At 42.3% G+C, this 27773-nt stretch overlaps 2 protein-coding genes across 18 annotated transcripts in view; one reads left to right on the top strand and one right to left on the bottom strand.

Moving 5' to 3' along the window:
* The window catches only part of EYA1 (EYA transcriptional coactivator and phosphatase 1), a 224575-nt gene that overhangs the window by 140565 nt on the left and 56237 nt on the right, over positions 1–27773 (bottom strand). For 4 of the 17 annotated variants that reach the window (XM_080380776.1, XM_080380778.1, XM_080380768.1 and 1 more), the window contains exon 1: positions 13457–25976. The exons of 1 other annotated variant lie outside the window; for it this stretch is intronic. In XM_080380776.1, coding sequence (XP_080236902.1) covers positions 13457–13489 — 33 coding nt within the window. In that variant the 5' untranslated portion in view covers positions 13490–25976. Of the gene's footprint in view, positions 1–3482; positions 25981–26523; positions 26657–27773 lie in introns of those variants that run through there. 12 more of the 17 variants (XM_080380775.1, XM_080380774.1, XM_080380762.1 and 9 more) reach the window with 8 other exon arrangements.
* Positions 25685–27773, top strand: part of LOC308061188 (uncharacterized protein) — a gene marked incomplete at its 5' end in the record, with an annotated part of 12343 nt that continues 10254 nt past the window's right edge. Inside the window, one exon of the mRNA XM_080380780.1 lies at positions 25685–26584. Coding sequence (XP_080236906.1) covers positions 25685–26584 — 900 coding nt within the window. The remainder of the gene's footprint in view (positions 26585–27773) is intronic.

The raw sequence follows: 27773 nt of genomic DNA, 5'->3' as shown, positions 1-27773 counted from the left end.
CACTTGCAAGGGCAAGGTGTTCATTCACCTCTCTGCTCCGACCCAAGCTGTCAGTGATGACCACGCATCCCAGAGCACCATCACCAGGGAACAGAGTGAAGAGAGGGGGTGGAATCACATCTTCCTGACTTGCAACTGATGCCAGCACCCCCAGTTGTTGGTTTTGGGGTCAAAAATACTAACCCAAATAAATACAAAGGAGTTTCAGCTTCAAAGCTATACATTTTTTAAACTGAATACATTCAGTGAGAAATGTCCTGAATGTTTTTGCACCTAAAATAGATTATATTTTTCCAACCCCTTATTCCATCATTTTGATCTTATAGAGACAGGTTTTTTCCTGTATATCTTACCTCATTTACCCTAGTTCAGCACAGCTATACCAACACTTCTACTGTAATGAGCTCTGCTATTCAGCTCATGCATCAAATGTGTTGCATACTGTGTGAAAAGCAAAATTTTGTCACCTCAGTTCTCAGCTGGACATGGGAGCACTCCCTGGTGACAATCTCTTCGTCTTAACTGTTCAGACAACTCTTTCTAACAACAAATGCTTTACTCAGATCTCACCCTAGTGCTGTACTGTCACATCTGCACGGATTATAAAACGTCCCACTGCAAAAGTTACCACAGGTTCATAAATTCTGTTCTCAGTCATTGGCACATCATACACAAGCTTCACACATTGTCACAGGGTGCTCTGGCCTCACCTGGAATGCTTCTGAGAAACAAAAAAAAAAACCAAACAAAAAAACTAAAGTGGAAAATCTCCCACAGATAAAGGAGATTCGTAAAGAGAATCTGCTGCTTCAAAACCTAACAAAAAGTGTACTCTTCTTGTTTTGCAGCTTCGTCTCTGTAGTTGTTTACGCTGTAAGGAAATGGCCTCAAAAAGCGTTGTGACCTCATTGTCCCTGACATCATTTGGAGAGTTCACCTTCAACAAAACAGGCAGGAGAACAAAATTTAAAAATTATTCATCCTGAATTTTTAAAAATGCTTCAGGGATGTTGAAATATCCTGCTGCTGGTGGTGGTGGTGGTTTAGCTTCGACAGAGAGAGAAGCCCCGTTTGCCCACATGGCTGTTTTCCGTTGGGATGGGACAGCTGTGCTGAGCGGTGCCAGCCGTGGGGGCAGCAGCTGGGCACCTGCTGGGGCAGGAGGCACCACCACCCTGAGGCAGGAGCATGACTATGGCTGCCCACCCACAGGAACCACATCTCCAAAATCTTTCAAGAGCATGTTAGACAAACTAAAGTGGTTTCTAGGCTTCTCATTAAACTTTTAATAAGCCTGTGTGGGAGGTGACTTTCTGAAACATACAATTAAACAACAGAGAATTAGACCAACGCTCACATTAGGAGGCCTTTGAATACCAGGACTCCTGTAGCATATAAACCAGGAAAAGTCACTAAACAAGTATTATATTCTAACACCAGGAATATTTTTTAACTTCCTAAGAAATAAGAAGTTCCAAAGGTGCAAATCCGTAATTTCTGGGAAGCTACGAAGCTTGCGTTTTGTAACTATCACCTGGAGGTCAACATGCAGTTCATGCCCCACATTTTATGGTTTTGTATTTTTATACATTATACACACAATCCACAGACCTCACTAAACCAAAGACTTAGATATACAAAATAGCAAACACCACTTGTAAGAGGTAAATGATCTGCAACAGTACATTCACTCTACACTCTGCAAAGACAACAAAAGTACAAAAAGACAAAATTACTAAACCGGAGAATACAAGACTAATAAAATAAAAAGACACTGCAAGCAATTCTGAAGTTTGCACAAGGCCTCTAATACTATTTTAGATATCCCAGACACCTGCACAGGACTAGCTGACCTGTGCAGTGCTGCAGAAGACTCAGGCATGCTGGAGCTGACACCAAGGGTCCTAGACATTACACAGGCTGAGCGCCATACATTACAGCTAAATATCTGAAAGTGGGAAAGGGCTTATGTTCTGTAGATTCAAATGCAAACCCAGGAGAATCCAGGACAAAAAAAAAAAAAAAAAAAAAAAAACCAAAAAAAAAACAACCAAAAACCTGAAAAACCATTTGTTACTGGCTCAGATTAATGTCAAAACTTAATGGAAAACTTGAAAAGCCAACATTTGTCTGTAGTAATAAAGGAATGCTCAGTCAAGACAGGGCCATTACAGAAAAGCTAAACGAATTAACCGCATGATACTCACTATGCAAGAAGAGAAGACCTTGACAACTCTAAACCAAAGTATTAGCAGAGGAAGCTTTGGGGTAGATTAACAAAATGAAGAGGCACAAAACACCCAGACCCAAGAGTTCACCCAAGAGCTCCAAAACAATGGAAGCACAATCAAATAGCTGCTATAATAAACAAGAGAATTGGTAGGCACATGGGAATATGATGTAATGGGGAAGAGAAAGCATGGCTTTGTAAAGAGAAGTCATAACTTCAAGATTACTAGCGTTTCTGTAAGGAGTTAACGATTATTTGGATAAGGATGATTTGCTTAATGTAGTATATTTAGATTTCTGAAAAGCTCTCACAAGCCAAAAGCTCTTAAACAATTTGTCACAAGGTAAAATAAAAGGTCTGTCATGAATTACTATTTAAAGGATGGAACAGAATGAGTGGGCAGTTTTCACAACATTACTAGTGGAATTCCGAAGTGACCTCTCTATTATACATAAATGCCCTGGAAGAGACAGCAAACAGCAAGCTTATAAATTTGCTAAACTATTTGGGCCAGCTCAAAGTAAAGCTGCCTAAAAGAACGGCCATCATGGTGACAAGCACCAGTGAAATTCTGTATTGATAAATGCAAAGTCAAAGGCAACTCAAACTAAGGAATGGCAAGGATAAGTGCTAAATTAACTATTGTTCCCACGGAAGAGATCATAGAATTGTTGCCAATAATTTTCTGAAAACAACAGCTCAGTGGCCAGTAGCAGTCAAAAGGGTGGATATAGTGTTAAATTTCTTTAGGAAAGAAAGACAGAGTAAAACAGGCAACACCATAAAGCCAGAGTGCTCACATCTTGAATCCCTCACATGAAGATCAGCAGCAGCCTCAGGAAAAAACCGAGGCTCTTCAGCTTGGAAGAGATACCTCAGAGTCAGGAAAACAAGTGTCTACAGAATCAGGAATGAGACTGCAGTAACTGAACAGAGACTGACAATTCATTATTTCTCATGTCAGCAAAAGTCAACACCCCCGTGTTTTTGCTGCAGTTATTAGGCAGCAAGCATAAAAGCACAAAAAGACCTCCTTAGAAAACTCGTAAACTTGTGGAACTCATTGCTACAGAGGCTCAAAGCATAAACATGTCCCAGTAAAAGTAAGTTCATGAAGGACAGCATTAATTACACAATGGTTTGGATGTATCTACTATCCTATCAAAGGCAGGATTTTGCTGCTGGTCCCTGTTAGACATAGAACAGTAAGCAAAGTTATGTTGTTTAGCCCTATCTAGTGGCACTTACATACCTTTCCCTCTTGTCTGCCAGTCCATATCTGAGTGTTCTTCAGGCTGTCATAAACGGCTCCTGTTTTCCAGTCCAGCCCCCAAAGTGTTTGCTTCTGAGTAGCTATTGCCTTTAACTCTCCTTAGTCAGACCAAAATACTGTCAAATGAATTAGACTCATTGGAGATAATGATTTTGCAGGTGGAGGAGAAATTGAGAAGATGGAGAGTCCAGCTACCAAGAAGTGGCAGATACTCTTTGCTCCGGACAATCAAAAGTGATGCGATACTGGCAAATAAGACAGTCTTTGAGCAACAATAAACAAGACAAGCTAAGAACAGAAAGAGCTGGTGTCCAGTACTGCAAGGATTTGGCAGTGTGCTTGTCTTCTGTTTATAGAAAGCGTAATGGCAGCGTACAGCCCTTCCAGGGACTGAGCAGAGGATTTATGCAGTGTCTGCACTATATAAACCTGCTTGATGTGCCACTTAGTTTTTACAATGCCTTACTAAAACCAGAGTAAAATAAAGCATAGATCTTACACCTTCTCCCTTTCCAAAATATTGTTGCAAATGACACAAATCTGATGTACCTATCAGCCTAAATAAACCTTGCTCCTAAAAAAGCTAATGCTTCAAACTAGAGTAGAAAAATAGAGGTGAAACAAGCCATCCCTAAATTTAGATTCTTTTTTTATGTACAAATAACTGAAGGTGAAATCAAGGCATATAAGCATTTAACTAGTTGATCCTGAATACAGAGATACTTTTAGATCTTTTAAATTATTTACAGGCCTAAAAGGGTGGTCAAACATGAAAAATATGTCCAATTATTAAGAATAAAAATAAAATAAAAAATAGATCGTGCTTACTTTCCTAAAAATACCTACAGTACTAAACACACATTCAGCAAGAGCAAATGCCTGAATCTACAAGCACCCAAGCAGTGCTTACTCTAAAAGCTATCTTTTAATCCCCATTTTTCCCAAATGTAACATATTTTAAAATTACTCTGCTTATATTTTGAAATGTCCTCTGCATGAGGACAGTGTGAAACTGTGCCTGAAATTACTTACTCTCCTACTTGATTCTTTCAAAACAGATTGAGAAAAGAACAAGATATTTTTTATCTTCAAGCAATTTCATTCACTGACTCATGACCGTTAACAACACTTATAACTCTGCAAATTATAATCAGGATAATCAAATCCTGTGCTTCAGGGTACGAGCTGATCACCACAGGAGCTGGAAAGAGATTTTCTCCCATCTGCTGCACTATGCAGTTGCATAGGTGCATTGTTGGTACAATGGAAAGTTCACCCTATGTGAGTGCTGGTGGCAGAGTATAAGGCTCTGAATGCCAAAATGTCAGAATAACAAATTCTACATGATTGATGAGAAATCCCGACAAAGCCACCCCACTCGCTGCCAGGCTCTGCTGCTGTGCTATGCACACGGACTGCAAGACCTGTGAGTCTGTGACTTCTAGGACAGTCTAGACAACACTGCTAAAGCATAGCAGGCAGAAATAGAGAAGCATCTCTTTCCTACAAACCCTGAACTTTTAATTTCTCCTGTTGTAAACAGGTCCTTGACTGACTAATCTTACCCCCAGCAAATATAATTTGATTTTACCGTAGCCATATATGTAAACATAATATGAGAAAATCATGGCATTAACATTATTAACTACTAACAAAATTATATTCCTCAAGTAAAAGCTGGAACATAACTTAATTTAATCTAATACATTCCATGCACACAGACACACATAGACACACATCTATACACTCACATCAAAATAACATTAATTTAAACATCATGTTTCTGAAATCCACTAATCTGAGGTCAGTATATGTAAGATTGAAAACTGCACTTAAATAGGATTCCTCTGTCACTCTGTCATATTTGTCCATTACCGGAGGACAATACGAAGCACAAATATTTCAGAGAAATCTGAAATCGGGAGGAACTTGTATTTCAGTATCCCATGTAAAATAACAAACCAAAACTAGGAGTCTGCTGTGTATGTAGGAGCGATACCAGCAAAAGCTACAGCCTAACCAAGTACCACAGGGCTCTAAGTGTCAACTTTAAACTGCCAGCTTAAAATTGCTATCCATAAAGTTGTCAGGACACAGAGGTGAGCCCCACGGCAATGCTCTACGGATCCCTAAGACTTCACCAGAGCTAAGTGCTCCGGAGCTGACACTCACCCTCCCCCTTAACCGTGAGTGTTACATCTTTACAGCTCCCAAGAACCACCAAAGATGTCAGAAGGAAAAGGGTGAGTTGGTGACCGAAATTCTTGCCAAAATACTGTTTTGAGGAAACATACTTCTATTAATCATGGGTAGAGAAGCTTCACTACTGGCTTAGCAATTCCTCCTTACAGACCACGCTTTCTGTTAGGAAACTCCAGCTTACCTGTGAGTCAATGTCATGGGGACAAAGCTGCGAGCTGGAGTTGGTTTGTGTCATTGGTGTTGCTAAACACAGGGCTGGACCTACCACATACATCTGCATGGTAAATTTGAAACAAAATTTACAAGAGCATGTCTCTAAAGAAGTTGCGACAACCTGTGAGATTGCTCCATACTATCTTTAAGATAAACATTCCAGGAGCTGAACATGAAGTAGCTGATCTGTAATGTTTTCGTTTTGTTCCTAAATACTCACATTCTCTCTCTCTCTCTCCCCCTAGCAGCGTTCATAGAAAAGTGTTTTTATGTATGCGTCAAAATACCCTCTTTTCGTCTGCAAGACTACTTTAGACTAGAAAATTCATTTTTAAATGATACTTATTTCCACATTTACTCAAATAGCACCAGGACAGGGGGTGCAAGAAAACAGGTATGGCATGGAAGTCTTGGCATCTGATTGAGTATCCCAGCTTTTGAAGCAACAGAAACACATCCTTCTAATTAACAATGATTGCTTCAAGAAAAACAATGTGTACTTAAGAACAGTGTTTCAGGTAGTTCATTTAATATTGCACAGATACACTCCATACCAAAGTTTTGCTACAAAACTGAAATTCAAAAAACAGTTTAGGTATGTGCACGTGTAAGTAAAGCAGTGCATGCATGACTGGGTGTGTAAATACTATATACCCAGACACAAACCCTCAATGCATTGAGTAAATTTCAGCTCTCTACCTTAGTCCTCAGTTCTGAGTCTGGTTACCTTCCGGATTGCTAAGTCTTTCTAAATTAGAACAAGCAATTTCTCTTTGTTTTACCTAATATTTGAAAATGGCAAAAAAGTCCCATGGGTCACTGAAAATTATCCCTTCATTCCTGCCGCCTGTTTCAAGTCAGTCAAAACATTCCAGACTTCAAAAGGGGGCTTTGCCTGCTTAGGCCATTTTGGTGTCCTTCTATGGTTGGCCTATGAGGGATTGGTTATTTGGATAAATTAGTTTGTGGAGCCTGCTGGCCTTCTAGAAGACCTCAGTGTCTGACTGCAAATTAGTTCTACCGAACATGTAGAAATCCCTGGGCAGACAAGAAGAAATAAATGGTGATAAAATCTAATACTACAATGTTTGTAATGTGATTTTATTCTGCTCTGTAGCTTGTAAGCAAAGCTAATGTTGAATTAAAAATTTTAAAATATAAAAATGTCCATGAAAGCACAAAATCAGATCAGTATCCGAGTCACAGCAGAGAAGGCTGGATGCCAACTTTAAAGTTAAGCTTCCAGCAGGAATCTTTTACAAGAACAAACAAAAAACCTCCTGGTTTTCCACAAAATCAAGTAGGTATTTACATTACGGATGCACCCCTGCTTAAGCCAGGAAGTCACACAGTTGAATTCTGCTGGAGCTTGGGCTGTGAATAAACTGCTATGCAGTCTTTTAGTGCATAGTTGTACAACTGCCTAAGGAGAGTTTATCCTTAAGGAAGAAAAGTCAGAGAGCCAAAACTAACAAACATGGCTCCTCAAGCGGAACAATGGTCCAGAAAACCTAGTAAAAAAGAAAATAAACTTCACTAGCAGTTTGCTTTTTACTGTTAAGGGCTAAGCTACAACTTCATCGAGATTTTCAAGAAGAGACTTCACGCAGAACAGTATACATACAGTGCATGTATATAGCAGCTGGAAAGAGTCAGATGGATTGTGTACTTTTTATATACCCATTATATACCTGTTTTTGTAAGGTGATTAAAAATGCCTCACACCGTAACAAGGACAAAGATCCAATTCTCTGAGGAAAAAAGGATTTGTAGCCAAATCAGTGGTGGCCTCTGTTGACAGACCAGACAAAGTCCTTGAAAGGTCTCTGTCCTGCTCCTAAAGCTGGGACCATAAGGTCAGCGCTGATGTGCAGCATGTGAGGAAAACACACCAAGAGTTACACTGGCAGTGGGATAAGCTGCCATTGTCATTGGCAGAAAATAACAAATGCTCATTAAAAATAAGAGTCCCAATGAATGCTGTGTCTAGGCTCTGGTTCTGCAAGGACGAATATGCCCAACACTACAAGCTGTGGGTAGAAGTACTTCTGCCAGTGCTGCAAGCATCGTTGTCTATGGCGCTGCAGGGTTTCTGCCACCAGCTACGAAAAGTATGTTTCAAGTCACAAGGATTCCTCCACGGTGTTACTGCAAACCCCGCTGAATGAACAGTTTGTAGCAAATAAGGTACGTTCTTCAAACTGTCCACAGCTTACAATTTCCAGGAGTATTTTCAGTATTTTTAAAGAAAAAAAAATTCTACTTATTTTCTACTATAGTAGAAAAAAATCTACTATACTACTGATAGAGCAGTTACCATAGACTGCCTAGCAGCAGCTCATTTCAGTTTGGTGAATTTAAATACATCAGCTAGTTCGGGGTGTTCATTATTTTTGACACTTACTGAGTGTTGTAAGTGGGTTTTGTGGCTTATGTTTCCAATATCCTACCAACTGCAGATAGAGGGGGGAAGGGGAGTGAATGGGAAGGGTGCGGGCAACCACATTTTGTAGGCTTAGTTACAGATTGCAATTGCATGGTGCTTGTTGGTTATTGCCTTGCAGAGCCTTTCATAAGGGAAGTGCTACACATTTCTTCAGACTAGCAAGGGAACGCAGAAGCGAGTAAGTACAGTGCTGTGCCAGCCGTGCAGAGAAACTGAGGCAGCACCAATATACATGACTTTCACAGGTGACAATGCTATGAGTTTTCAACCAAAGGTAAACCACTTGCATTTTCACCCATTTTCCTCATAGACTTTGCTCCCTAATGGGACAAACAGGTAATGTGACAGCAGGACAAACACACTGCCCGCGATGCTGTTCAAACCCAGAGGTCTGGCTGTCACCAGCCATGCCCACAGGCACAGCCATGCCACCACTGTGGTGATGGTCCCTGAAACCGCTCCGGGGCTGGAGAGCCACGCCGCCGAATCCCAGCTCGCCTGGAAACAAAATGAACCTCCTAGCCCTTCTGGTAGCAAAGATAACCTTGAAAATGTGAAGGGATTGTAACTCGATGCCTCGGCAAGGCTGCGAGGAGCCTGGAACAAAGAGGGAGAGATGTGAACTGCCCCAGCCCTGCTCTCTGGGCCCCATGGACTCAGCATTTCTGTGGTCGTGGAGTCTGGCGTTTTTCCAAGATTCCACAGAATCTCGCATGTTTGCTGCAAAATTCATTATTTTGCTGCAGCCAGGTGCTGGATGTTTTTTGGGTTGGGTTCCCCCACCCCACCCCCCTCCACTGTTTTTCTTGCTGAAACCAGCAACTCGCTCTGTGTCTTTCCACTAGCGGAGGCATGAGGTGAATTGTCGGTGCAAGTGCCGCTCTCCAACCCATGGCACGGGGCGAGCAGGAGAGCGGTGTCCGGCGAGCAGCAGGGAGGAGCAAGGAGCTGGAGGCATGCACCCGCCTGCCCAAAGCGCCGCCCGCCAGCTGAGGTCTGGGGGCTGCGGGGGGAACCGGAGAAGATTAACTGCTGAAGCAGATGAGGAGCACCTCCTCTCTTGGCTCATTGGGTACGCGCTGTTTGGATCTAACTTGACTGCTGAGAGGGCCTCTGAGTCTTCGCTCTGTTTTCCATATGGGCAAAGTCCACCATCAAAAATACTCAATGCTGAAAATACCTCTTGGTGTACAATTTTGCAATGAGAATTTTCAACTGTAAGCTTGGACGGGGTAGGAATGAAAAGCATTTTATGCTATATAATAACCTAATATTGCTACCAAAAACAGACTGATGGTGAAGAAATACCCTCCAAAATATTCCCAGAGGGTTAGTAATTGCTGTAAACATGCTCATATTTACTTGTGAAAACTTCCTTGTGCTGAAGCTTGCAATAAAAAAACCCCACCACATGTATTTTTTAAAAATCAAAAGGCAAATCAAATGAAATAAAATACTTGCTTACCTCTACAATGCCCTTTTGGAGGTTTTTTAAAACTTGTCATCAGGGTACCTCTAACCCAGGTATATACCTACACCAAGCATATCACACCAGAATCTTCTGATTATCAGTGTTTGTCACATTTCTAGGGCTTCTAGAGGGTTTCCAGGGCAACACATTCACGCCAAAGCCAAGTTTGGGACTGGCAGAGATTTAGCCTATCACAAATGTAAGCCACAACAATTTTACAGCAATTTTTGGAAATTGATTTGGTATAAGATGTACTGTTACCCATTCTCAGTTTCCCTACGATCAGAATTTCTCTAACATCCAAACTGACGTTTTCTAAAATTTTTAAAACAAGATGTGGTTCGTTCTTCTCAGGCATGTGTGAGCAGTGGGACTCATTGCAAATGACTGGCAGGCAGAAAAGCCCCCTCAAGCTGGTGAAGAACTGGGCTTACAAACTCAAATGGAGATTGGAGCACCAGTATATCAAATCTGGGGTGAGATGCAACCCTAGGCATGGCACTTCAAGGTGTAAACACGCCGGCTATGTATCAGACCTGCAGATTTCAGTAGCAAGCCAAATAATATTACTTTGCTAGTGTTTGCTCCGAAGTCAATCATGTGAAGAAAAACACCCACAGGAAGATGGGTGAGGTGAGCAGCAGAGCATTTCAACAATCTTTGAGAAGAAACACCCCAGTCACTGAGGCAGCCCAGCTGTATGAATTTACAACAACTTGGTTATCATTGAGATCTCTGCTTCACTGACAAATAGGGTTGAAATCAACAACCAATTTACTAATAAAGAAATACAGATTAAAAATAATGGACCACTTGTTTTAGCTTGCTAAAACACCTGTGGACCATCTTTAACAGGTGCATAAATCATTAGCAAGCAAGCCATTTTTGGACTTGGAAAGAAAGAAACTGAACATCGGTGACTTTTTCAGGGAGCATAATACACTGATATCCTCTGTCTAGCCAGCCCCAAATCTGTGTTAAACACTTCTTTCTCAGACACCTAGTAACAGAAAGGCAGGGGCAGATGTAGCATTCAAGTTTGCAGGCACAAGTTTGCAAATCAGGTCCCACAGAATGTGAACCAAACACATGACAGCACCATTAGGACAATTTCTCCAAGTGATTAAAGTGTTGCTTAGATGCTAGAATCCCCTCTCAGATGTATGAATGTAACAGAGAGCAGACGTTACCCTACTGGGCTTATTATGACATCCTCTTGTACATGTCAACATTGACGGGCTGCATTCCCACTCTTTCTCAACAGAGAAATCTTGGTCAAAGACATTGGCAAAGTACTTACTCATCTACTCTTAGTCTTGTCTGACAAAGTTTTTTCATTTTCCTTTCCTTTCTCCTTCTCCTTCTCTGGTACTGGCTGTTACCCATCCAGCTCTATCTTTCAAAAACATTATACACCTTCGATTCTCAATTGTTGAATAAAGCTCCTCCCTTACCCACATGTCCCTGAAATTGCTTCCACAGCATAGTTTGCATTGGCCCGTTCCAAATTTAAAGTACCTCTCAGCTGGCACTCGTAGAAAAGTTTTCCTCTTTTCCTATGGACTACCACCAGGTTTTAAGAGTCATAACGTGTTTGGGATCTTAAATCCCAACAGCTTTTGGTTTCTGTGTTGTAATTGAAGAGTGTTAATCTATCCCTTACCCTTGCTCTCTTTCTTTCTTTCTTTCTTGTATGCACACACACAGAGCAGAATAAACAAAGTGTTCACACCATCTTCTTTATTTTCATTGAGACTATTTTTTGCTTTCTGACTACTGCTTTTAAGAAATCTCCATGTTGGTCAACTGACTGATGCGAATGCAGCAGCCTGTCCAATTATGAATGAATGGAAGTGAGACCTAATTGCAGGAGTTGATTCACAAGTTTAATACCCCAATTTTAAACCTACCAAATGACACAGCAAGCAGAAGAGTCACACCTCACAGTGGTACATCCCCTGTGTCACATACCTTTGGGCCATTCAGTCCCTGCCATTACAGAAGCCTAAGTGCTTGTCAATGCAGCAAGGCTATTCAGCAGTTACTGGTTTAGATGTTGATAATCTGGATAGCATCCATGCCTACCACCCACTTGCACGATGTGAAAAGAAAGCCTGAGCAGATTAAGTGTTTTACAGGCTCTCTGGACTAAGTGGTGACAAAAAGGAATGGAATGAATAACCCCGACAGGAGTGCTGGTGGTGCCAAACTATGAACAAATATTTCCCTTAATACTCCTGTTATGACAAGTGATAGTCACATTTGTCAACATACAGCTCCAGCATACAATTATCCGACCCAAACCCACAGCAGCACCCAAAGCCCAGCCTATGCCAGACATACAGAGAGGCAGTATTGCCATGGAAGCCACAGAAAATCCCCACAGTGTTGGGAAAAGGCTTTTCAAGCGTAGAGGAAAGCCTGAGCCTGCGCAGAACGAGGGGACTGAGCTTGGGTGGTGCTGAAAACTCTGGGACTGCAACTACAAACAGGACCATCCCTGTTTAGCACCAGGCAGTAACCATGGCCACCCCCCTTCTCTAGGAGTGAATTGGTCCTTTCCACACATTGCTGTAGCAGCGATGGATAAATACCCAAATGTACGCATAGAGACAGACTGTGGAACAAATGAACATTGGAAAATAATCAAAGCCATATTGCTTCAGACAGTAAAAATGACACTAGAGGAGAAGCATAACAAAAACATGCAACACAACAGGCTTATTATTAGGTGCCTTGGTTCTTTCTCCTCTGTTGCTATGTGAAAAACTAACACAAGCATTGGCGAAACTGGATATACAGAGGCAGAGATGATGCAGAGTACCGTCAAATGTAGAAAATAAACAAACCAGAAAAAAAGTGCAGGAAAAAAAATCTAATCAAATTTACTAAATAGTAGGTTTTGGAGTTATTTTACAACTGGTAAAAATAAGGAAATTTCATTGTGCACTGTTTCTGTTAAAACAATCCAGAATAAAAACATATATGTAGCATTTTGATGTTCACCGAGTGCCAAGAATGATATCACAAACTAACAAATCTGTAACAGACACTAATCATTTGACCGTGCATGAAATATTATTTTAAAACATTATTAACCGTGTCTGATAGTTTGCAAAATTTCTTACTATTATGACTTTATAAACAGGCATTTACAAGAAACAGCAATGCTGCTAAAGACACTTTTTTTTAAAGAAACAGATATTGCTACTATTCATAAGGCCACAGCTAGGAGTTGCACCCGCTTCTCCCAGAGGCTGTACTTGCCTATGTTCACACAGGCGAAGAGAAATAACTTCAAATAATGGGATGAAAAGTCTCTAACAGACCAAACTGTTAGCAACAGAAATGCCAGCAAGTCGAATATTTCTTAAGGAAAGTAAAAACCATCATTTTGTAATATGAATCATTCATTAAAGACAAACATTTTTAAATCTATACCTATTTTCTGTAGCTTTAGCATAAGCCTCCACCTCTCAATGAATTTCACCGCTCACTGCTTCCAATCACTAGAAGTGCATGTAGTTTTCTAAAACTTTCCAGCCACTTGGTTGCAACAAAAGTAATTACCATTTTAAAAGCCATAACTTTTTTCTCAGGACTGACAAGTTGTTTACTTACAGACTTCCCATTTATTCCCTGGGGGTCTTCCATTGAAGATTTCTTCTTCCAAATTATATATGGACTATTATTTACAGTGGGGTTCAGGGAGTCCTAGTACACACACATACCTGTGGAAAAGACAGCACCACATTGCTGTGTTAATGTGTTGGCATGAAGTTAAGAGATGATCTTTACATCTGCATCTTTCCATTAGCTAATGAAACAAGTTAGAAGCCGTTAGCTTTGATGAAATGAATTAATCTTAAAAATAAATATATAGTTGAGCTGTTTATTGCAAATCCACATGAGCCAAAAGCAGGCAGCAAGAGCTCCGCTGTGCTCGCTGTCGGCAGACAAATAAAAGGCAGCCAGGAACTCTTCTACTGCTGCTTTTTCTGTGCCAACAACATATCTTCTTTTTTTCTTCTTTTTTTTTTTTTTGTGTAGTTCAGCTTCTCCCTGATATCTATCAATGTCAATTGTATTTTAATGCTAAGAGGAAATAGTAACAAAGAAATATGATTGCAGATTGAGCCAGGATAAAAAAGAAAATCCACAAAGTTTCCAAAATGTTGCCCTCAAGCTAAGGATATTTTTATACTAAATCTCTTCAAGTTTACATTAGGTCACAGTCCTAGCCCCTATAAATTATAAATACGGGGTGCTTTGTGTTCTCTCACCTTTGAAAGCGGTGTTCTTTGATGCTAAAAATAACACTGAAGTGCTGAGGTGAATTAACAAAGGATGAGCCCTTAAACAGACATCAATTCAAAATATGGTTTCCTTACAGGGGCAATTGTCTTTAAAATAAAATGCTGTGACCTTCTTCAAATTCAGAATTAATCATTCAAATAATTCAAACAAACCCAACTAAAACCCTTGTTAGAAAAATTGGCTTGTTTTTGTTTAAAGACATGGGGCAAATGCAGTCTGCTAAAGAATAATAAAAATGTAAATCTGATTATCTAAAGTTACACATTATACACATAGAAATGTGAATAGCACTTTGCTTATCTATGATAAGTGAAGATCCAATGGTCTGAAGGTATTCAATTTGTCTTAAAGCCTTTCTGTATATGAAACGTATATTTTAGGATCAGGATGCAAAACCTTATTCTGCATCTTTCTACCTGAATGGGATTCTTGCAAGAAAAAAAAAAAAATCCCTTCAAGCCCAGTTGTTCTGTGCACAATAAGTCCATACTGGACTCTACTCATTGCACACATTCTGCTACTTCTATAAAATATAAACATAAAGAAAGTGTTAACAGGTTCACTCCACACCCTAAGGAAGATGCTAATATGAACCATGCCTCTGTAATGCATCCACTCCCTTCTTTCTGGTTTACAATTGAGAGATCGAATCCAGTCCCACTCCTGCTGAGAACAATGGCCAATCTGAAATATTTCTATGAAATCAGGGTTTGGTGTTCATGTTTGTTCTGACACCAAATTATAGGTTAGAAAATTATTCAAGGCTTTAAAAAGTGACAATTAAAAATAGGGACAAGAATTTCTCCTGACTTTAAAAAAAATATTAACAGCAAAGAGCAGAAGAAAACAGTTCTCTAACAATGCCCCACTCCTAAGCAATGACTGACATCTGTTTCAAAAACTCTTTTATTGCAAAATTCAATAAATGGAAAAACCGCACAAGCTGAAAGTCTGCCACTTCAGCGAGGGAATAAAATGGAGCTTTTTCTAATGGAAAAAATATTCAAAAGTCAATTGATATAATGCTGGTATGTGGATGACCTGACAGCTTTTCAGATCAGCAGTGCTCTCTTTACTAATGGAAAGAAAACTTTACCAAGACTGGTAATTGTCTACGTTTAAAAAGCATTTTCTATTAAAGCCCATAAGGAAAAAGCATACATGTTTTAGTGTATATCGCAGTTCAAGCATAATTAGGTGACCTAGCTTGCAGTAGCTGCTGTAGGGAACATTCTCCCTCTCTGGGAGAGGTTCCTATAACACACCAGCATCAAAAAACCCACTGCTGCATATTCTGCTCTGACATATTCTGCCCTCCAAGTCACTGCAAAAGAGATTTAAGAAAAGGTCCTATATATACCCACACACACTCTTAGGGGCAAAGACTTGTCTTTCTCAGCAGATGCCAGAGACCTCTGGCAGCAGAATCAAGCTAGCAGTAACATGAGGGCTTAGACATTAATATGGAACAGCTGATTTACAACGTAATTAAGTAATTTTAATTTTGAAAAATTCAACTTTTAAATGACAGCAACTTAGTTATCCCTATTAGAATTGTCATCCTAGGTTAATTTTAACTTTTAGTAATACTTTACAAAAACTAATTAAATTCCCTGGAGTTGTTAATGTATCAAAAATTACGTCTAAATTACATACAGTATCTATTACAGAGAAGTTGTTATATGCAAAACATGTCATCGAATATGAAGGAAAATACCTCAAATTATTGAAAAAGACAAGATCTAAATTGGAGGGAAGTCATGAAAGTACATATCCCCTTCATTTTTCTCTACTACTTTGGAAGTCATTTGCTTGGTTAAATATTATTATTATTAAATACACGATGGTAGCAGCTAGAGCCCTACCAATTAAAGAATACTATTGCACCAGGCATGATAACCAGCAGCCCCCTTTTCCAAACAGCTCTTATCATTTTAAAGGGAATTAAAAAAAAAAAAACCCAAACCAAAGAAAAAACACACCAAACAAAAAAAAGGGCACAAAGAGCAAGAAAGTACAGAAGGTGGTTTACGAGGGATTTTATTCCCTTCTTTCTGAAACATTAGCCAACGCCGTGCAGTTTTTCCCCCCACACACGGATCTGAACGTGTGCCTTTGCGGCCCGGTGCAGGGCGATTGCCAACTGCTCCCCAGCCAGGCTGGGGGGGTGGCCAGGTGCTCCAAGAAGCTCCTTATCTCACAAGGGCTGTCCCCATCTGAGCGCCCACCTGAAAACTGACACAAGCGAGTGGCCCATTGCCTGGCAAGCAGATGTTAAAGGCAGTCAGGGACACTGGGAAATAACCTCTCAGGGCTAGAAGGTACTGGTGGGGGGTGAGCTCTTGCACACACAGCACCAGACACAAGGGTGACCAAAAAGTAACTAGCCACGGCTGACTCTCAGCACTTACAGACACTTACGTTTAAGGACAAGGAACCTGATTTCCTACGCTTGCTGAGCTGGTCTCCATAAAGGCTCTGTACTTCCCGCGCAAGCCCTACCCTGCTGCCAACAGCCGCATCCCAGAGCTGTCCCAGGGCTGCCGTAACGCACGTTCAGTGGCAGTGAGCCCACACCGATGCTTGCTGCCATCAGAAACAGCAGGAACACAACAATACCTTGGGCTACCTTACCCCTTCCATCACCAAGGAGAAGGGATTAAACTTTTCCTGTTCCTGTGCCACCAGCAAAACTGCTCCTGCTTTAGAACCCTGGTGATTACACCATTGCAGAGTCTCCAAGATGAGGTCACTTCTGGTGTCATCAGTGGATACTACTTTGCTCTTACTTTCTTTTTTTTCTTTAAAAAAAAAAAGTTTGCCAGACTGACCATGCTTTCTCAGGAACTGGTAGGATTTTCTAATAACACCTAGACAAAATTGTATCTCCCCAAACCATACTCATTTGTTAGGAAAAAAAAACCAAAAAAAAAAAAACAAAAACATGAAACCCACATGTGCTTTATCATTTGGTAGAGAAAGAAAGGAAGAGGTTATGAGGCTGGACTAAATGGTCTTTTTTTACCATGTAGATGATCACATGTGGTATTTTACAGTTAATATTAGGGAACTCGATGGTTTTGATTTTAGGTGCTATACTTGGGAAGTTTCCGTTTTAGCAGTTGGTAAAGGCTCACTACATTCACTCCGTTCCCAGGTAGGTCCCTTGTCCCCCACCTCCGCTTCCTTTTAAGGTGTTAAATTTGGCAGATAACCTGGGTATCATTTAGAAAACAATTATTTCCAAATGCTAGGAAAGAAACTTGCCAAATGCAACAGCTAAAAACCAAAAAGAAAAAAAAAAAAAAAAAGAAAAAGAGGAAGGAAATAAAATGGAAGAGGGAAAGATATTTTTTAAAAATGAAATTTAGTAGGGACCTTTCAGCAGCTTTATAAACAATTAATTCCAGTGCTGTGACCAAAGACCACCTCTGATTCAGCCTGGAATGCCTGCAGATGCAATACAGCATCCTGCGTTCCAGCAAGCCTCAGGGACTCCAGTAAAGCAGATAGGTGCCCAGATGTGCAGGACCTAACATACCCATCTGCTGGAAGACACCCCACACCAACTGCAGTGCTAACACTGACCTAAACACAGACTCTGGGCCAGCCCCAGACCTCTCCGTGGGTATGCAGCCTGCAGGTAACACACTCTGCAACAACAGCACACAAAGTAGGTCACCACTTTTGCATCCTCATAAACATCCACGTCCACCTCAACAGACCTTTTTTTCTAATACCACTGAGCAGAAATGCATGCAATGTCAGGACTAGTGGCTGGAGTAAACCTGTGGAAGACAGGGCTGAAAAACTTCAGGCTCACTGATTTATTGGTAAGGCTTCCTTCATATAAATGTAGAACAAGCACTCTGGTGTCTTGGACAGGCACGTATAAAACCCATGGCACTGACTGTGATGCCCAGGCTGGCAGCAAAGTAATCTCACTCTTCCTAAGTCAGTAACATAAATTAACTATCTAGATTTTTTGGCTATCTAGGTGATCACTTTTAACTTTAAAATAAAGGAAAAGAAAACAAAATCAATTAAAATAATAATAAAAAACCAATTACAATCTAAAATTATGGTCTTTACTTAATGTTTTTTATTTCATTGAAAATTAATGTTTCTGGTAAGGAAACATGAGGTCTCATCTGCCTACACAGAAATCTCACTGGGTGCTGGACCAGATTAAGAGGAGACTCACGAGCACAAGGATGCAAGAAAGAAGAGAGGAAGGAAACACTATAAGCACAAAGAATACACCACAGGCAAATGATATTACTGACAGCCTGGGAAATACATCTGTACTACTTTTTGCATCCTAATTATATTTATAAAATTGCACAACACTGTAAGCCTGAGTATGTCTTGAAGAAACCATTTGACAATACTTTGTGTCACTTTCTCCCATATACAATTAAATTTAACAAGAGAAAGGTGTCGAGAACACAAGGACCACGGTACTGGTTCAGACCAACAATCTTCCTGGTGCTGTCTCCAACAACAGGCATAACTGGACACAGAAGAGCAAGAACAGAACACGCACATGCCTTTCCCCCATTATCTTCCCAGTTCCCTGTTATTTCAGTTCAGAGGATTTCCTGAGCCTGATGGAGTTCTCTCTAGCAGCCCTCAATACGGCGCTCTCAAGTGTTTGTCCATCCTCCTCCTGAACCCATGTAAACTTTTTGGATTCTTAACAATTCTTAACATTTATTTTTGGGGGGCATTACCGAGCACCAAATTTTTTGGAATTACCTTTGATGCCAAGATCTCATTTCTGAACAGTGAGGGGCAGCTCAGTGCCCATCGCTTTCCACGTACAGCTACAACCATTTTGCTCAAGGTTTAGCAGTTTACATTTATCTCTGCAGAATTTCATTTGTCATTTTATTGTCTAATGACCTGACTCATCAGGTCCTTGCACAATTCTTCACTAGTCTGCTCTCATTGCTATTCACCTCATTCTCCAAGTCATTTATGAATAATTTGCTAACTTAAATTGCTAACCTGGGATGTCTTCCATTCAAGTGGAAGCAACCTAGAAAAATGTTGCTGATTTGCACAATCATTCAGAAGAAGCTATTTGAAGAAAGTGGAGTGACAGTAACAGAAAATTCTCACCTGAAGAAATAAGCAAAGGCAAAAAAAAGTTTTCAGCCTGGAGAAGAAAAGGCTCCGGGGAGACCTTATAGCAGCCTTCCAGTACTTGAAGGGGGCTTGGAAGAAAGATAGGGATGGACAATACAGTAGAGCTTATAGCAACAGGCCAAGGGGTAATGGCTTTAAACTGAAAGGGGGTAAATTTAGATTACATAGTAGGAAGAAACTGCACCACCTGTGAGGGCGGTGAGACACTGGAACAGATTGCCCAGAGAAGCTGTGGATGCCCCATCCCTGGAGGTGTTCAAGGCCAGGCTGGATGGGGCTTTGAGTGATGTGGTATAGCAGACGGTGTCCCTGCCCATGGCAGGCGGGTTGGAGCTAGGTGATCTTTGTGGTCCCTTCCATCCCAAACCATTCTACAATTCTATGAAAAGATGTTGGCATGTTTACCAAAGAATGGGAATCTCCTGGCAGCTAATTTCAGCAAGCTCAGAAAACTCTCTGGTCCCCTGATGTTGGAGGAGACTTGGTCAAATGCAAAGAAATGTTTCCTGAAGTGGAAAAAGAAACCCGACAACACAGTGGCCAAAACTCCCAAAGCACCTGGAAGGGTAAAAGTTTAAAACTGGAGAACTGCAAAAATGAGGTTAATAATTTGCCATTGCTTTTACCAGTTCTAAAACTGAAATATAACTGGTTCAGAGACTGTCTTGACAAAGTCTTGGTGCTGCTTCCTTCACCTGCCATGGTCAGGAACGGTTTAACCTGAGAACAGCCAGGAGGCCCTGGTGAGTGTGTGCATCAGGTACGAAATGCGGGGCCAGACATGGCTGGATTGCCCAGTGTCTCCCTGGCAGAGGCACCCAAAAGAACACTCTGTCAGGAAGGTCCACAAAGGGCCAAAGTGGGAGACACACACATATATAATTTTAAAGCAATAATGTTATTCTAAAAGCAGAGCACTCCAAACATAGCAAAAGATCGTATTTTTCATTGAATATTAAATACACATAAAAGTCAAACTGTAGAACAACATTGAAATTATACTGGCAACCTGCTTGCCAGAATTTATTTTTAAATGACCTACAAAATTAATATGATGTTTAAACTACCCAGTGGGATCAACTTTATTTGTATCTGAAATGTAGGTTGAAACTGCTCAGCAAACATATATGCCAATAGTATAGGACAGGAAATACAGAATATTTTATTGTGAAAACATAAGGGAAACTTATGCTTTTAGAATTTAATAAAATTACCATTTACAACATGAATTCTGTGCTTCAAACAAGGATTGAACAATTTTGCTCTTAGCATTCCATGGGATCTTTATTATCAAAAAGTTACAAGAATCTCTAATTTCTCTGGTTTTAGTTATGTATCGTTAACAAAGAGAACAAAACCAGAATGCAACAGCCAATTCCTTTGTCATTATTTTTTTGGGCAATACACCCATTTTCTGCTTTTTATGTGTCAAACACTCTACAAAAGGTGAGGGGATCCATTGATGAACACTATTGGGCTAAGCGTCAGGTTAATAAAGAATATGAAATACATACAAGAAAAATGTTGAGCTATGAATCATAACATGCAACTGGGATACTCACCTAGCTCAGGAAAGAAGTGTAAGATGCTTTGCAAACATTCAACCCATGTGGTTCTGTACAACTTTTCTAATGAGTAATAATTATATACATGCTCTAGGAAGCCTTTCTACACCTATTATAAATTTAGATTAAAGGTAAGGCATTACTTATTATTTTACATGGGCTTTTAAAGTAGTTTGTAAAATACATGCAGTCTATAAAAGTTTGTGGTCTAACAACAAACAACTGTACTGCTTCTGCATAATTCAGTGCAAACAAGTAAAAGTTCGCTAGTTATAATTAATACAAGTCACATGTAAAGGTTTTAAGGTTTACACAGAGCAATTAAAAGTAATTTTCCTCTAGGTGAAATTATGTTTTAATCAGCTTCTTAAACTTTTATTCATTTTTTAAAATAAATCAGATACATTTGAGTCTGAAATTGTAATAACTTTCATTAAAGCCTAGGGCTTCCCCCAAGCTAACAAAAGCATTCAAGTAATAAACACTACCAGCAGTATTTTCAGCAGTGGAACCCACGTTATCCCAGACAGCAGAAAAATACACCCAGATAGGATGGGTTACAGAAAGCGTGGTTGTAAGCAAGTCACCCTGGCTATGGAAAGCTAACACTCAGCTGGGACACACACAGGCCAAAGTCTTGGCATCTCCCACCCAAGCACTGGGTTAGGGTTGACTGAGGTCCCACGCTCTGCGAGAACCACCAAATTGCCTCTGGGCTCACCCTGCCCATGACAGCAGCAAAGCTGCACTTGTGTGGCACAGAGCCACAGCTCCAGCATCTCTGGGCAAGTGGCACTTCCAGCATTCACAACGGACCAACTCCAACTGAACGCGTGTACCAGTGACCTTCCTGACATGGTCAACAATAAGGCTAAAGATGCTGCTTTCTTATTTACCTGCCATACAATGAGAAAACTTCCCGTCTGTCAAAGTCAACCAACATTTTTTTTGCTAAGTCACAACATTCACATAATGCAAGAAGTGTCTTATTTCCAGTCTTAACAGGAGACTTTGCAACCTGCTCTGGGCGAACCTGCTTTAGCAGGGGGTTGGACTAGATGATCTCCAGAGGTCCCTTCCAACCTCAACCATTCTGTGACCCTGTGATTCTGTCATCAAATGCCAGAATCCACATTTTCTATCTACAAAACTTCTGCTTCTCGTCATACAGTAAAGGTACCTACTTGTAGTAGATGCGAGTTTCACCAGTAGGTGCAAGTAGTCTATTTTCTTCATTCGGATTCATCTATGAGAATGGGTTCTCTTTCAACCTCTGTTAAAGTGCAAATGAAAGAGAATGAATGGTCCTAGGCCTGAGAAATCCAGAAGGCTGTACCACTGAACTGTCAAAGTTGTCAATGTGATGTCCAATGGGATATTTAAAGGCACCACATCAGGTTAAGCATCTGTAGCCATTTACATTTGGTCGGTTGTTTTTCTGTTTGTTTGCTTGCTTTTTTATCCTGCAAGCACCCTTAAGGGTGCCAGCAAGCACCCAGCTGCACCTTTAGTCACCCACATACCTTCTGACCCACATCGACCAGAAATACCAACAATTCACTAACTGAAAGTTAATTTTAAAACAGAAATTTACCTAACAACGATGCCAGCTTTCCTTCACATTTCTGTGCTACATCCTCAAGCTCTTGCTTCTCAGGGGTAATCCCAGGGTCTGTGCTGCCGGCTCCCACGGGGCTGTCCGCGCTCCAAATGGGTCAAGGGAGGAGGCACTGGCTAGGAGCTCTCTTCTCCAGCCAGCAGTCACTTCTTATGAAACTAAAAACCCACCAATAAATCTTTGCCAAATTTGGACAATTGGTGCGAATATTAGAGGGGAGGAGAAGGAAATGATTGTAAGAGCATTTGTGGGACTCTCAGTTCCTTGGAAAACAATGTTAAACCCCATTTTTAAATGCTGGTTTGTTCAACTTTGTCTTTGTCATTGTCATTGTCATTGTCATATCTATTGCTTGACAGATTACATTCTTTTCCTCCAATTTCTGCCAGACTGCGTTTTCATGAAAATGCATTCAGTAACTCATTATTTTTAACATAATAAAAACTTAAAACTTAGGGATTGGGAACCTTGATAAATAGGTTCTGCTTACACAACTACACAAAGACGTATTATGTGTTCTTTGTCAGCAAAAAAATGCACTGAGTTTAGTCAAACAGCAGTATTCAGTTTCAGTTCTCCAAACTGCATCCACCAATGAGAACAATTTTTAGGTACATATATGACAAAACAAAATGCACAAGGGCAAACACAGTTGAAGTCATTAAATCAACCTGTCCTCTAGCAACAGCCACACTTCTTACAAGTTTGCTTATCCTAATTAATACTCTTGCAATCTTTTCCACCATCACAGCTCAAGATAAAACTGTAATTATTGTTATATATTACTGGCTATAGTAATATATTAAGTGTGGAAAACATAACAGAAAATAGCTGTTATCCATATAACATAATTTTTACAATTTGTTATAAAAGATAAATTATTATTTCATTTCTCAAATAATGCTATAACTAAGTTATAATAAATAATATTTCATAATAAAGGAGAAAGTGAAGAGTGAACTACACTAACATTCTGAAGATAATGTTTCACTTTCCTCTGAGACCAGTGCAACCTAAAAGCTAAAACCCAAAACGTTGTTCACACAAAACCGTGCAATCCTTTTCAATATTCAGATGATAAAGAGGTCAAGCTATTGAGCAGAGAAATTAAAGTTCTGAAATTTCAGGAATTAGGCCAATTGCCTAAAGTGGCAGTAGGTGTGACTCGCTATGGAAACAGCATAGAAAGGACAGAGAAACAACTTTGAGTTGGAAAAACTTTTAAAAGCAGATGAAGTACCCAGCTGTGGCCTCCTTGATTTTAAGGACTTTACACACAATTTCCGTTCTTATAAATAAAAAGAGCTTTCTCCTAGCTCACTTCATTATTAGGGGAGCTGCAAAAATGCAGACCTACCTCACATGGTGGGAGTTCACCTCTGTGATTTTTCCAAGCAGCCCAGCGCGGCGGGGGCCCTGGGTGGTGGGCTGGGGTGGCGGCATCCTCTGCCTGCGCTGCCAACCCACTGCCTGGGGGCTTGCCCTGGGTATGGGGCAGCAGCTGCCCCCCAGGTTCCCCCAACGATTGCCCCTGTGGGTGCCTCTCCCAGGCAACTCCAGCTCACTGTCACACCACCAAACTCGGGCAAGGCTTTCTCGGTCCAACTGCTAAAGCCTTTCCATGGGAGCTTGACCTGTACCGTAGAACGGGATGGTAAATTCCCATCTTACTTTCTATGGCCATGCAGTAGGATTAGCACTCTGAGACAGAGCAACAGAACATGCTGCGTCAGAAAGAGGTTAAAAAAAAAGAAAAAGGTAAAAGACCATTAAAAGCGTCCAGACATTTAGGAAATCATTACCCTATGATATTTGATATATCCGATTAAATATTCAAGGATAAAAATTGTAAAAATAAAAGGAAGGAAAAAACTCAAGCCTCTTAATTCAATTTAATCTCTTAATTTTGTATCACTCTCCCTCTCTTTCTCTAAATCTAGAAGGAAAGGTGAGCAATAATATTTTGGGATCCTATACTTAAGTAATTGAATGAAAGAAAGAATGAAAACAGCCTAAAATTCTCCAAATGCAAAGGATGCAAGAGGCTCTCAGTTTCCAGATGACTTGGAGAAACTGTTCAAATTACTTTTGAAGATTTTGAAAATGCTCCTGCCAGAGTCCTTGCCCATGGTGACAGAAATTGCAGTGCAACAAGGGCAGAGCAACAAACAAGCAAAAGAGTGACTTGCTTCTCCCTCCTTTTCCTCTCTACCCTTTTTACAATTGAGTTTACACAGGAAGATGAAGCTAATGAAGAAGATTAGAAGTGAAACATCAGGCCTGGAATAAGTAACACAGCTGTCAGGAACCAGTGACTTAGTTTCTACTTAGATGGGTAGTAAACATTTTCAGCAATGCTATTACAAATTCTACAATTCTAAAGACTGCTGAACCAGTCACAAAGACTAGTCCACAAATTTTACAAGTTTGTTTGAGGATGCAGATACTTGCAGTTTACCTTACACTGAAATCTATGGTAGAATAAGATGCTTGAAAGCTAGGACACAGATCTGTGGCGAGTGTATCCAGACTAGTCTTCAGAAGATCTGCCAGCTACCTCCATGAGCTGCAGTCCTCAATTAGGGACATTTTCACACACATTGCCCTCTGTCTTTTATTTTCTGGTGCACCCAGACTACCTGCTCCATGACTACTCTGTGATCCTACAGCTACCCTCATTATGGTTCATGCTTACACAGCTTTTGGCAGAGAACGAACAGCTCTAATCTGGAAATTGTTTCATAGGGACTTTCCACACACCACATTTGCTTTTTAAAGAACTTCTCACAGCACCGAATGGCTGATTTCTCTTCTTATAACCATATTTTTATTTTAAAATACTGTGGAAAGTGTGAGTCTTCAAACGTAGCAACTGTCCAGTGCTGCTGTTCATACCGCATTTTGCTAGAGCACATGTAACCATGAAAGTGTTTTGCTACTAAAAGTCAATGTGAGCTACTCTTTGCAATTTAAATGCAACACTATGTTCCTTACAGCCTAAAAGAGGAAGAGAAAAAAAAAAAAAAAAAAAAGAGCCTGATGTTATGTTTTAATAATTGAAGAAAACTCTGATCTTTGACTCTGTGATAGAAAAACTGCCTTTTCAATTACGGTTTCAAAGAACAGAGTATTTCCAGCCAAAAATAAGCTTTGCCTCCAAGACCACCACCACAGACAGAACCCATCTCGTGACTAGCCATGTCCAACAATCCTGTCGAAGGGCTTAGGCTGGCAAAACGAAACCTCAGAAGGCGAACCGGGGAGAGGGACACCTGCGGGTGTGCCCCCTCCTTGCTCGGCACCCTCCTTGTCCCGAACAAGGCGCTGGGATGTGCGGAGAAGGGTGGGGAGCGGACAACATCTCTCCTTCCCTCCTGCCTTCCCCCGACCCCGCGGAGGCCGGCAGTCAGCGGGCTCCCGGCGAGGAGGCGGCCGCCCCAGCGGGGCCGTGCCCGGGGCACCGGTGCGGTACGGTGCGGTGCGGTGCGGGCAGTGCGGGCGATGGGACCGCCGTCGGTGACCCGGCACCGGCCGCCTCTCCCCGTCCGACGGAGGAGGAGCTGCCCTCTCCTCGCTGGCGGCCCGGACGCCTCCCCAAACACTTGCCGTGCCCGCAGCCGGCAGGCCCCGGGGACAGGGGTGACGGCAGCCACGCTCACCGCGGCGCAGCGCCCGCACACCTGCACCCTCTGCCACCAACAACGCGCGCCCAGCTCCTGGCCGGCACCGTGGGCTCCCGCGGCGCCGGGCTCCCGAGCTCTGCCGCCCTTTCCCCTCCCACCCCCCGCGGCTCCCGCAGCCTCGCCCCTCCCTCCCCGCCGCAAGCCCCTCAGCGCTGCGCGCCCGCGCAGCCACCCGCAGCGGCGCAGCGCCCGCGGCTCATACGGCGCGTCCCGCCCGTCCCCCGCCGCACCCACGTGTCCGGACACCCCGCGCCGGCGGCGGCTCCGGCGCTGGCTCCGGGTGACGGGCAGCCTCGGCCCCGCCGCCCCGGCCCCCGGCTCGGCGCAGCACGGCTCGGCACGACGCGCACTTACTCCGCGGGACCTCCGGGGCGGCGGCGCGGGCCCGGCGGCTGCCCAGGCGCGGCGGCCGGCGGTAAGTTGCGAGGAGCGGAGCCGCGCTGGGCGGGGAGGGGTTTCGGGGAGGTGGCGGCGAGGAAACTTCCCCGGCGCGGCTCGACCGCCCGCCTCCTCCGCCTCCTCCCGGCGGCAGCACCGCGCCTGCCCGGCCGCGCCGCCCGCTGCCCCCCGCCGCTTTCGGCTCGCCGGGGCACCCCGGGAGCGCCGCTGGCCTCACCCTCACACCCCCGCCCTCCACCCCCACGCCTTTTGGCTTTGGTTTGGTTTGGGTTTTTTTCCCCAAGAAGGACGGTATTGTTAGAGAGGGGAAGGATGGGCCCTGAGGATCCCGGCGCCCTGCCGTGCGCGGGACGTGAGGGGTGGCTGCTCGTTACCCCCAGCCCTGGCTGGCAGCCCCGCCGCTCCCGGCAGCGCGAGGACGGGTGGGCACCTGCCGCATCCCCGGGCCGCGGGAGTCGCCTGACCCCGCTCGGCACCGCGTTGGGAGATCCATCACTGCCCTTGGTGGAGAAGGCAAAGAGTGAGCCAAGGCGTCGAGGAGAGCATGGGAACGCTACTCTGGGAGAAGCTCTGCTACGCCTGTGGCACCTGACCCCAGGGACCTCGGATTATCCGTCCCTAAAATCAGCGCTTGTGCACATCGTGCCCGCCTCATTACCTGTGGCAGAGGAAGCATGGGGCTGACTCCGTGTGGCTGGTACTTCAGGTATGGAGTCAGTGCAAACAGTGGTGGAGCATTCTCTTTGCTTGCCTGCCCCGGAGGTATGAACTGAAACCCTGCATCAGGCATCATGTACAGGCATCTGAATCTAACGAATGCCCTGCTCTATTTGGTAAGCTGGTCCACATATGGAAGCAGCGCGGCCACTGATTATTTCCACCACCACCCCCCGCACTATAAAGGTGAACATTGCAGTCCAGGCCTCCTCCTCCCTTTCTTACTTCTTAAATCGGAAAACAAAACAAAAAAGTTGCCATTGCTTCAAGCTCTTCCATTTATTTCAGGTACTTCTTTGCCTTCAGTACATACTTTTCCACTCTTTTCCAGCTCTTCACAACCTGCCTGTATGCCAATTTCAGAAAGTAAAAAACATATCTCTGCCTTTAGACAAATTGAAATAGATGTTTCTCCTGAAGGACCTAAATCCCTTCAAGTCCATTCTTACTTTTTAACAGTTTTGGGTTTTTTTTTTCCCCCACTTGTT

Source organism: Falco punctatus (genome assembly GCF_963210335.1).
Source record: "Falco punctatus genome assembly, chromosome: 3".
NCBI classification, from domain to species: Eukaryota; Metazoa; Chordata; class Aves; order Falconiformes; family Falconidae; genus Falco; species Falco punctatus.
The sequence above is the reverse complement of the archived record's forward strand: the minus strand, read 5'-3'. Positions and strand labels throughout refer to the sequence as shown.